The following is a 14,773-nucleotide window of genomic DNA, read 5'->3' as shown; positions in this document are numbered from 1 at the left end:
CATAACATTCAGGAAGATTGATTCAGATGTCTTTCTTAGCAAGTGCGAACAGCTATGATTCAAAATACTTCTAACAGATTATCCAACTCAGGTTAGCCTAGCCTATATTGAAATGTCCTAGGTAAGATTCACTTGTTGAAGTATTCTGGAGAGGTATTCCCTTGTAAACCAGTATGTATTACATTTTGACTCTTAGATTTGACAAATCTTGGATAGAAGATAACCCAGACAACAAAAATACAACTATAGCTGGGGACATCTTGACCTACTTTCTGAAAGTTCAAACCAGGTATCGTATTCCCTTATAAACCAGCATACTTTCCAAAAATTCACATCTTGACCTACAATTCAAATCAAGAATGTAAGATTCTAAAAACAGTGCTCTTGACTATAAGCTCATTCTTTACAATTATCTACCTCATTTTTCATTGTATAAGTATAAACTTGATTCACTTTCACGAAACAAATGATTGAGAACAAATAGAAACGAAGAATTATAACCAAAATATACATCTTTTAGATTCTATAAATAATGGATAGCAAAATTGGAAAAGATAGAGTAAGATGTATCACGGATATACAAGTATACCTCCATAAATAATCCTGGTTGTTGCAGCAACATCAGGACTGGTGTTTCACTTTAAGCCATTCCTCAGTTTAGAATGTACCTGTTATTTTGACAAAATGATTAAAGGGTAACCTAGTGCACAAAGCATCCCACACTAATCATAAAAAAAAAAATAATAATAATAATCAATTGAAAATCACATGACTGGAAATATCATATAACTCTAAGTAGAATACACCAGCACACTGGACAATCAAGAAGCAACCAACAAATATGGGCACCATTATCATTTACCAGCTCTTTTGAGATTTAGAGTTCAAAGACTCGTGGACCTAAGGAAGGTTTTAAAGTCTCCTTAGATTAGAACAAAAGGAGGAAATTCAACTACATCTGCATGCTTCAGATGTCAGCCTACTTGCTTTTTTCAATGCAGAGAGGTCATTAACACAAGTCATTTTATACACAAGGAATAAGTAGTTGAGTTCATAAAATTAACAGCAACCTAAATGCTTTCCATAAAGGGACCTAGGATGTTAGAAACAGGAAATTTGTTAGAAACTTAAGGTTTTGGCCAATCACTAATATAACTCTCAGTTTCTCCAGTTAATCGAGGCGACATTTTAATCCAACATAGGATTCCTAAAGCAAACAAACAGACATCAATTGTTCCAACTGGCCCCATTCACCCGTCCCAGTAAAGCTTTAGTAAATATGATGCTCCTGAATAAGAGCAGATTAACCAACCTACAGTATCTTAATATTCCAATTTCCAACTACATCACGTCGGACAGCTCTATGTATATTATCTTTTAAACTCCACTTTCTAAAGGATTTGGCAATTGTCTTTCACAGAAAATAACAAAGTTATGCCATTGTAAACAATCTAAGAATACAAATAATTGACTGCAACCAAATTATGATATGATAATAATTCAGCAATATTAAGTGCATGGTTTCCATAAGTAGTAATTCAGTAATGTTATCTCTCCTATGTAAATGACTGCGTTTGTAAAGAAGGGATTTATGTTGTCAATTTCTGATTTGATAAAGAAGGGATTTATGTTGTCAATTTCTGATTTGACAAATATCAAAGCCCTAAGAATATCCCTTTAAGTCATTAGTCATTGCCCTTGCGGCCTTGCATAAAAATTCCCCAATCTCTTTTCTATGCTCTTACTCTAATACTGAAAAGGCTACAAATTATTGATAAATTCAAAATACAAAGAAGCCACAACAATACATTCAGTAGACCCAAATATGCATAATTTCTATCAAAAAAGGGAAGGCTAGACTTACTTCCTGTGCCTGAGCTGGAGTTGCAACCTTCCCTGTTCCAATAGCCCACAGAGGCTCATAGGCCAAAACAACATTTTTCCAATCCTTTACTTGTTCTACATGGAAGCAAATTTGGAACATGCATACATAAGAATGTACGAATCTTGTAAAAATTAGCATATATGTAGCACAATAAAGCATTCAATGGCATTATCATATATCCAACTACAGGTTAAAAAGAGAAAGCACGTGGTCTCTCATTTAGACAATGACCCAAGCCAAGCAAATAAATTGATGGCCACATTCACCGCCTTCAATGAAAACGCATATATCAAAAGCACAAATGCTCACATACTACAAGCCCCTTGACATCATAGAATTACAATTATTTGACTTTGGTCCTAACATACACCAATTTCAATGCTAATGTATGAGAAGACATTGTGCTAACCAAAAAGAAGAGACAGCAGTTGACATTTCCATCCAATTACATCTAACAGAAGCTGGTTCACAAACTGCTTTAATTAAAAAATTACAACTTTATTGAACTGATGCAACCCAAACTTTACCTTCCAATCTTAGCGCCTTTTCTTCTTCCAATTGCTTTCTTTTAAACCACCACTTAGTCATGACAAATCCTATCAATATATGTACCTGCAATAGCTTTCATTTGTGCAGCAACAACTTCGATGGTGGATCCTGATTCTCGCTGCTCGAGAGTCTCACCCACACAAGCTATCACCTTCAAACCTTGAGAAAGCGCGTATGCAACCTTATCCCCGACAAACTAAAATGAAAGCCGTTCAGAATGAGAAAATATCACTCGTTGGAAAGTGGAAATCTGGATTAATAATCAAAGAATGCGCACTTATGAATAAGCACTCATCAGCATATCAATTTGCAAACTATTGCACACCTACCTCATTAGACTCATTTAAGATAAGTCTCCTTTCAGAATGGCCAAGAATGACCCAAAGAATATCCAGAATCACAAGCATTAAGCACCGTACATATTAGATGCAAAATGTATTATCTCAATAATTAAAGCACCAAAATGAGTGACACTCATGAATCAAATGGTTCAAAGTATCAAACAGAAGAACTGAACATTAACACATAAGAAACAGAATCCAGAGGCACATAAGACATTAACAAACTGAATACATTAAATGCCTTCAGAATCAACTTGAAGTTTTTGGATTTGTTTGAGTAACTTATGTTGTGTTTTCTTAAATTGAGTCATCTCTCTATGCACATCCTTATTTTCAAAATACTACTTCCTCTTTCTTTTTGAAGAAAGAAAAAGAAAATTCCTAACACAGAGTGCACTTACTCTGGACCCACCAGTATATCAATAAGAACAAATAAACTGATTTCTGAAAACTGGAAAAAATTGAAACAGCAAAAGTAAGTGTACCTAACTTCACTGGTGAAAGCACCTCCTTTCTAGACCCAACAGTTTTGTGCTGCAATTTGAAAATCAGGCCTCAACAGACTCTGCACCAGTGGAAGATACACAAATGGAGGGCTTATCACAACCTCTAGAAGAGGAACAGAGTTTTAAAATATCAATAATACTTAAAAAGGAATAGTTTTGCATGTGCAAATTACCCTCATTGCCGCAATAATTATCTAAAACTTACGAGTTAAATTCATGCAGGTGAATGTAAAGGATGATGTACCTTATTTAACACACCAGTTATCCCGTATAATTTGATGATACTCTTAGCACCCAGTGACTCCCAAAATTATCCATAACATGATATTAATTCTTACTTATATCAACTGCTAGCACAGACCCATCCCATAATTTCAAATGCCTACCTTAGCTCATTTTTGGTCAGTACATTGATTCTTGCAATTTTCAAGAAACAAGAACAGCAAAGATTTAACAGGAGGGATAAAACTACAGTTTCTCAAACAGCCGTATCATTCTCAAATGCATTCTCTTTTTCCATCACCCACCTCATCAAATTATTCAAATTCAAGTTCTAATAATCAAACGATTACTCTGGTTACAGCAAAAACAAATGTAACGCACAAGCACACGCTCATCAACCCGTCTGCATATAACAGAAGCTCTTTACCCGATAGAAACACAAAATGCAGGAAGCAGAGATATAGAGCTCACTGGATTTCACTTACCAACAACATCTGGGGACGGCACCTGACCTTCATTGAGTATGGAGACTATCTTCTTCACTTCTTCAGTGGTTCCATCGGACATCCGAATTCAATTAAAAAAAAAACAATTAAGTAAACCTCCTTCCGCATTTTCAAATTACATCAAAAACTGAAAAATCCATCTGCATCACCATAAATCTCACATTACTCAAACCTCACCCCCAAAAACAAAAAATTATCAGCTAAACAAAAACAGCGCTCCACTCGGTTTTCAAGACACCAAAAGAACAAAGAATTTCAGATTCACTAGATTGATCAAACACATGCAACAGTGCACATATAAATTATCAGAAATGAAAATTGTAAAATGATAATTAAATAAAATAAAAAGGAAATGATGGATGGAAACTCATGCATTTCCAGTGGCTGCCGACAAAAAGCTTCCTGGCCATCGTTGTTCGACATAGTGATCTCCGATTTCGCTTGCTCACTGTAGACAGTGGCTTCCGGAGATGAGAAATTCTCGTACTGGGGCCATAATAAACCAATTTAACTGCCGAAATTACAAATATACTTTGAGCACCTACAGGCTTTAGAAATTACACTCTTTTATGTGCAAAAAGATTTTTTTTTTATATGGATTAATTAATGAATAAGATACTATAATAAATATATCAATTTTATATATGTATATATATGCACTTTCTTTTTTTTTCTTTTATATAAATGATAAATAATTTTTTTCCAAATGATAAATAAATTACATTTATATATGATCATACTCTGAATTTGAATGTGTATTTTTATTTTAAAATTATATTTCATATGTTAATGTCTTAATATATATATATTTAAAGAATTTTTATAGTATTTTTTAATATTTTTGAATTATTATATTATAAATAATGATAATAACTCTTTAACTTATTTAAAATAAAAATTAAATCCAAATCATATAAAAAATAATCCATACTATTATAAAAATATTTAGATTATAAGTTTTTTTTTTAATAATTTTATTATTAAATATAAAAATACAATTTTCTTATGCTGTAATAGAATATATTGCTTACAGAAAATTTTCACCAAGTTATGCTTACACACAAACACATCAACATCTTCATTTTTAGGGCGATATTCATTAATTATCATCCATAATATATAATTGTGGATTCTTTGCCTATATATATATATATATATGAACTACAATTATAATTAAATTAAGTAGTAGGGTTATTGGAATCAAACTTATAACCACACCTTCAAATGTGGAGACCTCACACAACTACTCCCTTTGGCTGATGAAACTCCATCTTATAACATGTCTTATGTCCTGCTTCGATTATTTTACAAAATATCAGAAGAATATAATTTCTTATAAACTATCAGATTAATAAAGATCGGGGAAGAAGCCATAGTCTAAGAGGACATTCTTGGCGTCAGAATGGTCAAACTCAATCAAATCCCACGATTCTGTGGGATAAATGATGATAGCACGGAGAGAAGGGAGAGGGGACAGCTGGCTATGGTCACGCAAGAAAAGAGAAAAAGCTATCCTCTTAAGCTTTGGACAATTCCGTACTTTAATTTTTTCGAGAGAATCGCAGAATATTTCTCCACTACATATGCTCTTCAGTTTTGGCAGGTCATGCAATTCAACGGTCTTTAATTTTGGGAGGGTAAAGATGGAACTGTTGCCATTATTGCAGTTGCAGCTTTCTTGTCCTTCTTCCGATGCTATCAACTCCTCCATGTTATTACAATTTTCTACAGAAATCACTTCCAGATTTTGAAGGTTTGACATCAAGCTCTGAGGGAACAGCTTCTTCATACTTGGACAATTACATATTTCAAATTTTTCGAGAAGGGAAAAGGTATCATGCGGTAGTGATAATGGTACTGTTAATGGAATATCCCCGTTGAAATTCCTCCCTCCTTCACCAAACAGGAAATATAGATCCTTCAAATTGTGAATTTTTATAATCTCAAGGGTTTTAAACACAGAATCGGGGGAGGACAATGAAAACAAATGCTCTAGACCCTCACATAATTTAATATCAAAGTTCTTCGGTTCAATTGCATCTCGGAAGCATAAGCCGCCGCTTTCAATGCTGCAATAATAAAACGTAAGAGATTTGACGTCTCTTGGGAGAGATAGGGCATTGCCCCCTTCGCTGATAATGCAATCATCAAAATAAACCTCAGAACCATCAAAATAGTCGCCATACATATCTTCGCTTTCTCGTCCTACACAAAGGCTGCATCGAATTTGACTGGTTGAAGGTTTACAAGTCATGAAGGTGTTCAACTCACCAACACCGTGGAAACGGCATTCCAATTCTTCCAACTTTCTCAGCGATGCTACTTCCTTTCCTTCAACTGTGAAAGAAAAGCCAAGGCGGAGGACTCGCAATTGGGAAAGCTTTGGTAATATCCCTGGTTCCAACTCCGCTATGTTTGTGCCACAAAGATCCAAATACCTGAGATTGGACAACAATTCTATTCCTTCAGGCACTTTTCCCACTCCTGAATCATAGAGATCCAACTTCTTCAATGCCCTAAGCGCTGCTAATGACGGCACATGCCTTAATGCTTTACACATCCTAAGTAATAATGCTCTTAGATTCACCAAATCAGAGATCGACGTTGGCAAATTTTCAATAGCAGTCCAAGAAAGATCAAGCATCTTGAGACCATGCAATTGCTCGAAGAAAGAATATCCAATCAAGCTCAAATTCCTATTGTTACCCAACAAGACAGTTGAAAGATTAGGACAGCTGGGTGAATAAACGGAAGGAATCTCACGTATATCATTACAACTCAATGAAATTCTGACAAGATCTTCTGACCAGTTTCCCCACTCTGGCATTTCAGATAACTTTTCATCATTTCTAACAATTACTCGTGCATCTGCGTTCATTATTTGGATGGCCATATTTTTAAGCAAGTTATGCATCTTCACTTCGTAAGCATATTCTTCTTCTAACAAGCAAAGATTTAGAAGTTTGTTGAGTATGGTACGGCCCTCATTGAATTCTTCTCTCCTGCTTTCTCCTTCTATTACTCCCACATCAATCAATAACTCGATCATTCCTTTTCTTATACCATACCAACCATAGCAACTTCCTTGATATAATGCACAATATAAGAAACATTGTTGTAAAGTTGGATCATTCAAATAATCATAGCTACGTTTCAATTCGTTGAATATCTCCAAATTCTCTTGCTCTGGTATTGATCTTCTTAATTTGTCCAATGCATTACTCCATTCATGTATGTCATCCACTTGCTTCATGTTTCTTGCCATTACTTTAATCCCAAGTGGCAAGCCATCGCATTCTAATACTATGGACTTTGCAATCTTTTCTAGACTAGGCGTTATTTGATGCCCCAATTCCTGCAAAAATAGCTCCCAACTTGCATCTACTAAAAGAGGCTTTACTTTGATGTTCTTCTGGCAATCCATCTTTCGACACACCTTTAAAGATCGAGTTGTGAGAACCAACTTGCATCTTTTCATGTTATCAGGAATTCCTACCATTTCAAGGGGAACATAATTCCACATATCATCCAAAATTAAAACAAAATTTTTATCCTTCAACACCTCGAATAATCTGGCTGCTCTTATATGCTTATCATCCACACTTGAAAGGTCTAGATTCACCATTCTTGCAATGGTGTCTTGCAATTTATGGATGCTAAAATCTGGCGACACAGTAACCCAATAAACATAATGAAATGGGCTGGGAGTTCTTAAAAGTTCATTATTAACATGTTTTGCCAATTCAGTTTTACCCACTCCCGCCATCCCATAAATGCCAACCTTTGAGACATTATCATCATCCCTTAAACAAGAACAGATCTCTTTTATATGTGTTTCAAACTCCTCACCCTTTAACTTTGTTGTCAACAACTTCTCTCCTTTGGTCTCAACAAATTGCAAAGATTGTCCAACATGGTTCTCTACATTATCTTCCATTTCAAGAAGAAAAGAAGTTCCAGCTTTCCCCACTTGTTGTTCAAGGTCCTGAACTTCCATTTGCATCCTTTCCTCGTCTTCCACTTCGTGATTTTGTGGCCTTGAAATTGGATTGTACACCTCATTGATGTTTGAACTCCTCATGGTTTTACGTCTTTTGTTTGCTCTTTGGATTGCTTCAAGAGCTGCTTCTTTGACATCATCATGTACCCTATCACAAATTTGAATGCCCTGCCCTGGAATTCCTGCTAAATGATATTTGAACCTTGAAATTGAAGGACTCCCCTTGAATACATTTCCGCAGAATTTACACTTCAAATCACTACCAATCCTCTCAGCATACTCAGAAAACTTTTGATCTTTTGGTCTTCCCATTTTTGTTTGTCCTACAGACAATTAGAATCATGTAAGTAATGCACATTAATAGAGGTCAAATTATTTTTTTTTTGCCAAAAAAAAAAGGTAAGGAAAAACCAATTTCTGTCCAAGGCATTGCAAGTTTTAAGTCAAAGATTTTATTTGGGAGTTTGAACAAGAAGCAACACTGAAGCACATCCAAGTTATAAATTTTTCATGGGTATAGAAGAGTGAAAAATGCATTACGAAACTTATTTGCAGGGTAAAATAGCAAAAAATTCATTACGAAACTTATTTGCAGGGTAAAATAGCAAAAAATGTAAGTGATGTGTCATTAAAGGGTTCTGCTGAGTATGAGCTGTGTTACATCATAGTTTTCATGATCTTATTCATTTACAAGATGAATAATTCAAAATATTCTCTATTTATCTATTTGTTATGGGAAAAACTCCAAAGGCAACATGGGAAACTTTATTCTGTAAACTATTATTTATGCATGGGTACTAATGAACAGGGGAGTGAATTTGTTATTTGTGTTTGCCAGGTAAATAATAGTTGTCAAAGCATCATTACCATTATAAAAACAAAAATTTGGAAGAATCAAATGAAAACTTAGAAAAGTAAAACTGAAACAATTTCAATGAAAAGAAAATAAATATAAGCCAAGTACCTTGACTGAGAAGAATTTCTCCTAAAGACTTGCTTGAATCAGAATAGGCACCGAATGATGCAAACTTTGGTTGCAGATAAGTGAGACGAAGAAGAAGGATCACTGTCTGTCAGTGATTAATCAGAGATGTTCTCCTTTCAAACATAGGTTTCATCATGCATGCAAGTTTGTTAGACGATATGGGTCTCATTCATAATATGACCATACCTCTCGATCTGAAATAAAATAATAAAATTTTCTTCAAGTCTATTAACTAGCAAACTTCAAAGGATAGTAACTTGCAAACTTCAAACGAGCAATAATAAAACTATCAAACTTCAAAAAAAAACTAGCAAGATAAATAAATATAAATATTTATCAATATGTTAAAAAAGCAAATAAAACTAGCAAACTTCAAGTGATAGTAACTGGAACATAAATAAATATAAAGTACCTGGTATAATCAAGATGTTTCTCAAACAGATCTGAAGAAAGAGCAGCTGCATAGAAAGTAAATCAAAATCATATAGAACTCACAAAATTCAAATGAAAGCGACTACAACATAAAAACATTTTATATATATATAAAATAAATTACCTGATCCAATCAAGATAATTATCAAAGAGATTTGATCAAATCGAAAGAAGAAGGAGGGGCAGATGCAGATCTTGAAGAAGAAAGAAGTGATAGGTAGAGTAGATCACAGGCGACCCAATAGAGAAATATGAGAGTTGACGAATGACCTCTAGTAGTCTATACTGAATTATTGCGTGGAAAATAATTATTTAATTTTTATATTTTAATAAAATTAATTATTTAATTTTTATATTTAGTTATTAAATTATTTAATTTTTTTATAAAATTTTTTATAAATTAATATATCTCAAATTATTATTTAATTTTTTTATTTTAATGAAATTAATTAGTTAATTTTTATATTTTAAAAATATTATTATTTGATTTTTCTAATTTAATAAAATTAATTAATTTATTTTTATATTTTAAAAAATATATTCTAGATAAAAATTTTATATCTTTTTATTAAAAAATAATTATCTTAAATTATCACCTTAATTACTTAGTTATTTAGAAGAATTGATTAATTTTTTGCATATATAATTTGTACCAATTTTTATCAAAAGCTAGAAAATAAAGAAAGAATGAGGAAAAAAAGGGTGTGGTACAGTGAGGAAGAAATAAAGAGAGAAGAAATAGGAGAGAATAAAAAAAAATAAGGGGGAGAGGGTAAAAGCAATTTGAATATAAAAAAAATAATATGAGAAATTAAATAATTAATTTTTTAAATTATAAGAATTAATTAATGTATTTTTTAAAATATAAAGATTAATTAACTAGTTTTATTAAAATATAAAAATTAAATAGTAATTTAATTGATAAAAAATTTAATAAAGAAATTAAGTAGTTTAACAAAAATAAAATATAAGAACTAAATATTATATATTTTAAAATATAAAAATTAAATAATTATTTTAATTAAAATAGAGATTAAATAATAATTTTTTATTATTTTATTATGTCATTATGTCCTTCCCTAGATAAGCAGCCGATGAATCGATTTTGTTACCCGGATACTTTAGGGTTTCTTTTCAGGGTTCGATTTTATTTGGGCATGGGCTTGAAGTTTACGTAGGCCATATTGTGCAATGGGTCTTGAACCATGGAAATTTATTGGTATCTTGATTTTTTTTTTTTAAAAAAAAAAAGTATACGGTGACAAAAAGCCTGCACGAAAAAAATATTTATGTCTATTTAACATTACTATTAAGAAAAGTATTTTATTTTAAATATATTGATTAAAAAGTATTAAAAAATAATTTAAAATTAAATTTAATAAATTTTAATTATAAAAATATTAAAATAATAAAAATATATTTTTTTTCAAACTGTTTTTCAATTTCTTCGGGGCTTTTAAATATAGAAGGGGAGGAGAACAATGAAAGCAGACACTATAGACCATCACAATCCTTAATTTCAACGTACTTCAGCTCAATTGCTTTTACCGAGCATGAGCTGCTACTTGCTTTGCAATAAAAAAATCTAAGATATTTAACATATTTTGGGAGAGATGGGGCATTGTCTCCTTTGTTACCAGAACAAGGGTGTTACAATTTACACTTCAAATCCTAACCAGTTTTCTCAACATGCTTCCAAAACTCTTGATCTCTTGGTCTTTCCATAAACAATGCATATTAATGAAGGTTAAATTAATTTTTTTAAAGAAACAAAAAATCTGTCCAAGGCATTGCATGATTAAGTAATAAATTTTGTTTGGGATGTAAAACGATAAGCATCATAGAAGCATGACAAGTTAAAAATCTTTCATGGGCATAGAAGATAAAAAAAAAAATGAAATATTAGAATCAATCGTGTCCCTTGGCCATACTTTCTTGTACACTTCACATCTGAATGCTATGTAGTTTCTGTGCTCATTACGTCAGTGGACTTATATCTGTTCTGGAACCTCCCTCAATCAGAGCAAATAAACCATAATGTCTAATAAAAAAAATTAAAAAGAAAACCAAAAGGAAGAGGTCTGAACTCTGAAGCATCTTCCCTGTTCCTTTCACAATAATAATATCGGCCAAATGTCCAGCCTATATACCATAAATCACCATAGAAAAATCCATTTTGTACAAAAACAAAGATGGATTATAGATATGTAGGGATACTCCCTGAGGAGCCGGTTACAAAGGACTAGAATATGCCTCACGTTTCCTTCTCTGCTCCAACCCGACTTATGGAGCCATTAAATTAGTGTTTGTTTTCACATGCTGTGGTTCCTCAAGTTTTTTTGTCTTCGTTGCAAGTTTAACGCACTTCCTTGCTTGTGAAGGAGAGTGATGGCTGTTGTCCACAAAGCAAGGCTATCTCTATCAGGAAGTAAATTTACTTTGCAACTTGCAAGTGTTCAGCCTCTTATTGGTTAGATGACAAGCTCAAATCCTAAACTACTTTCTCTGAACCTTTTTTTCAACACCAGGCTAAGAACATAACAACAGAATTCGTTAATCTTACATGAAATCCTATCTAAAACAACTAGATCATATGCAAAACAAAACAGGCAGATCATTAAAGTGGCCGATCAACTATTTGAATCTTCTGCATGTACACGGCATAAATCATAAGAACTTAATTAGAGCTATTAGAATTTGGAAGGTTTGTTTTTCATCTATATGAAATCCACCTCATTTCTTTAGTAAAATTGGTTGCTGACTATGAAATTATATAGAGACCATACTATGGTGTGTTATTTTTCCTCAACTATTAGATTCCTTTGTAATTTTTTTTCCTTTTCTTTCCTATTAATGCTATGATTAGATTTTCTTTAAAGGTTTACCTTTATCGCAATGATTACATTCCAGATAGGAGAGAGAGGTGGAGATCCAATTATTTTAGCGATGAATGTGTGAAAGGAGTAATTCAATATTTCGAACCAGATTCCTAGGTTTGCCAAACCATGAATTGATTATATTTGATGCCTTTGCTTTATCAAACAATCTTTGTAGGACAATATACTTGAGTAAAATGATATCCTTTAAAAAATTTGAGGAGGAAATGAAGAGCTAATGGACCCTCTCTATATTTGATTATTATCATCATTTTTTTAACCTGAGAGCATAGAAAAGGACTTCAGGATATGGTCAGTGGTGATTCAGAATATGCAGTTGAATATTTTTAGTAATTTATTGAACTGTGGTGTTTCATCTAACCTAATGGCTTAACCCACCTGCCATTATCATTTATAGGGTCTAGGTTGTATTTTGGCGAGACAACTAAGTTAAAAAAGTTGGCTGAAGGGTACACTACACATTCCTCAGCTAGACATTCTAGTTTCTCATCTTGAGTCATTGTTCTAGCTAGGGTTATTTAGGCTTAAAGAGAGAAATAGTGGAAATTGTTGCAACAAAGAGCTAATTTGGCTAGATGAGATCAAGAATCATGTTTTTTTAAGTAAAAGATTAGAGTATTGGAAACTCAAATATGGGTCTATCAGATGAATAATATGCCTTCAACCATTGAATCAAATCAAGTAAGACGATTATAATTCTTCCTTGCTAGACACAGACCAGACCATATGCAATTGGAAAGAGGAATTTGTTCCCAATCTTTGTTAGTAATATGCCCTAGAGCATATCAGTTAGTATGTATCTTGTACATATTTTATTAATAAAAGGCATTTTCACTTTTTCGTTTACATAATATATTTATGTGTAATAGAAAAGGCCCATTGATATTTTGTTAGAAATTCTATTCTTAAGTTGTTAAGAATATGAGTGACAGTATTTCTAGCACAAAGTATCATAAATTGGTTCACAATCGAGAATACTTCACAATAAGGACATGACTTATCCAAAAAGATTGTAATAATGTTTGTTCCCAAGTTATTTATATGAGATGTAAATAAGATGGAATGGTGAGTCTCATGCCATATAACAAATATGATAGACACTTATGCATGATAAATAAGCCGAACCAGTGACATTTATGACAAAACATATGGAGTTTACTCTTGTCAATGCATTGTCATAAATCATATCAGTGCATATAATCTTTAGACCTGAGATAGCACAGTTATCTTATATATATGTGGTTTGAGTTTGATACTGCTTTCATACTTGTACTGTGTATGGGTATATGGGCATGTGTTGGCTCCTACTAGTTATATATGGAGTTAGGTGGTGATCAAGATGGAATCTGTTGCCCTAAGTAAATAGGGATAAAATCCTATGTTCATTTAATTATTCTTGATGTTTCAAGTTTCTGGCCTGGACAGATAGATTTAATCAGAAAAGAGTTTCTGATGAGAAAACCTTTTTAATCAAGAACTGGAATTAAAAGAGAACATAATATTCATAGCAAATGGAGTTGACATAAACCATGGCTCTAACTTGAATTGGGATTTTGTAACAGAGAGATTCTAGTGCATGGTAACATATGATTAAAGGTTCATTTAAGGTATTCCTTATTACTAATTGGGTAGCCATGGCATGTTATGCTAGGTGTTAACCATGGTCTATGAGGTGCATAAAATGATTTAGAGAAATCATTTATGGTAAGAAAGAGTTATGATGATATTATGAGTTAATATCATATCTCATTGCCAATTAGTGATGAACATACATAAGTAATTATCAAGTTAAATGTGATTTAATTAATTAGTTAAAGAGTTCAATTGATTAATTAAATAGGTTTTGTTTGCAATTAGATTGCAAAGTCCCTAGCATGGCTTGAAACCAAATCTAGGTTATTGGATGTATAGTATAAGTTAAATTTATATTTAAAGTGTGTAAATATGAATTTAATTATGAGAAAATTAATTAATAGAGATTAATTAATTAATTTATATTTGATATAAATTGATTAGAAGAGGAGAAATAATTATTTGGGGTTGAGAACTCAAAATTACAACACAAGGGTAATTTGGTCATTTGGTCATTTCACAGGATGACATGTGGTACCATGAGATGGTGACACATGGCACCATGCCATTTGTCTTTTAATCATGTAAGATGATCAAAGTCAAGATTAAATCTAGGTTTGACACTTGGCACAATATGATTAGGTCAATTAAACTAAGAGGCAATCAGAAGATGACATGTGGCAAGGGTTTTAAGTGATGACCTAATTATATAATGTGATATTATGAAAGAATGAAAAATCAATATGATATTCTCTCATATGTACCGCCACCCAAAGAAGCTCTCCTCTCTCTTCTTCTTCTTCTTTCATCAATTCAAAAAGAATTGCCTATATTCTCTTGAATTAAAATTGCTATAAATCGTTCCTAGTGTCCTGTAT

At 32.5% G+C, this 14,773-nt stretch overlaps 2 protein-coding genes and 1 long non-coding RNA gene across 3 annotated transcripts; all 3 read right to left on the bottom strand.

Moving 5' to 3' along the window:
- Positions 1–521: 521 nt before the first annotated feature.
- On the bottom strand, positions 522–4,551 carry LOC110632384 (triosephosphate isomerase, cytosolic-like). The gene is made up of 4 exons (XM_058133596.1): positions 3,989–4,551; positions 2,498–2,630; positions 1,865–1,959; positions 522–668 (listed from the first exon to the last, which is right to left on the bottom strand). Exons 1-4 carry the CDS (start codon positions 4,019–4,021, stop codon positions 636–638), a joined length of 294 nt encoding a protein of 97 aa, XP_057989579.1. The 5' UTR covers positions 4,022–4,551; the 3' UTR covers positions 522–635.
- Positions 4,552–5,357: 806 nt separating this feature from the next.
- On the bottom strand, positions 5,358–8,321 carry LOC131169154 (probable disease resistance protein At4g27220). The gene has a single exon (XM_058134672.1). The coding sequence runs from the start codon at positions 8,319–8,321 to the stop codon at positions 5,358–5,360; it is 2,964 nt and encodes a 987-aa protein (XP_057990655.1).
- Positions 8,322–8,972: 651 nt separating this feature from the next.
- LOC110632403 (uncharacterized) lies at positions 8,973–9,658 on the bottom strand. The gene is made up of 3 exons (XR_009143568.1): positions 9,551–9,658; positions 9,407–9,452; positions 8,973–9,107 (listed from the first exon to the last, which is right to left on the bottom strand). It is a non-coding gene; the product is annotated as an uncharacterized LOC110632403 (long non-coding RNA).
- Positions 9,659–14,773: the final 5,115 nt, after the last annotated feature.

Source organism: Hevea brasiliensis, chromosome 14, assembly GCF_030052815.1.
Source record: "Hevea brasiliensis isolate MT/VB/25A 57/8 chromosome 14, ASM3005281v1, whole genome shotgun sequence".
NCBI classification, from domain to species: domain Eukaryota; kingdom Viridiplantae; phylum Streptophyta; class Magnoliopsida; order Malpighiales; family Euphorbiaceae; genus Hevea; species Hevea brasiliensis.
This window is presented reverse-complemented; position numbering and strand designations above follow the sequence as displayed.

Bases quoted from the DNA above. Each gene is read 5' to 3' on its own strand.
- LOC131169154 (XM_058134672.1), bottom strand. From the start codon at position 8,321: ATGGGAAGACCAAAAGATCAAAAGTTTTCTGAGTATGCTGAGAGGATT.
- LOC110632384 (XM_058133596.1), bottom strand. From the start codon at position 4,021: ATGAAGGTCAGGTGCCGTCCCCAGATGTTGTTG. The intron at 2,631-3,988 runs GTAAGTGAAATC...CTTTCATTTTAG, and splicing joins GCCGTCCCCAGATGTTGTTG to TTTGTCGGGGATAAGGTTGC. The intron at 1,960-2,497 runs GTACATATATTG...GCTTCCATGTAG, and splicing joins ACAAATGAAAGCTATTGCAG to AACAAGTAAAGGATTGGAAA.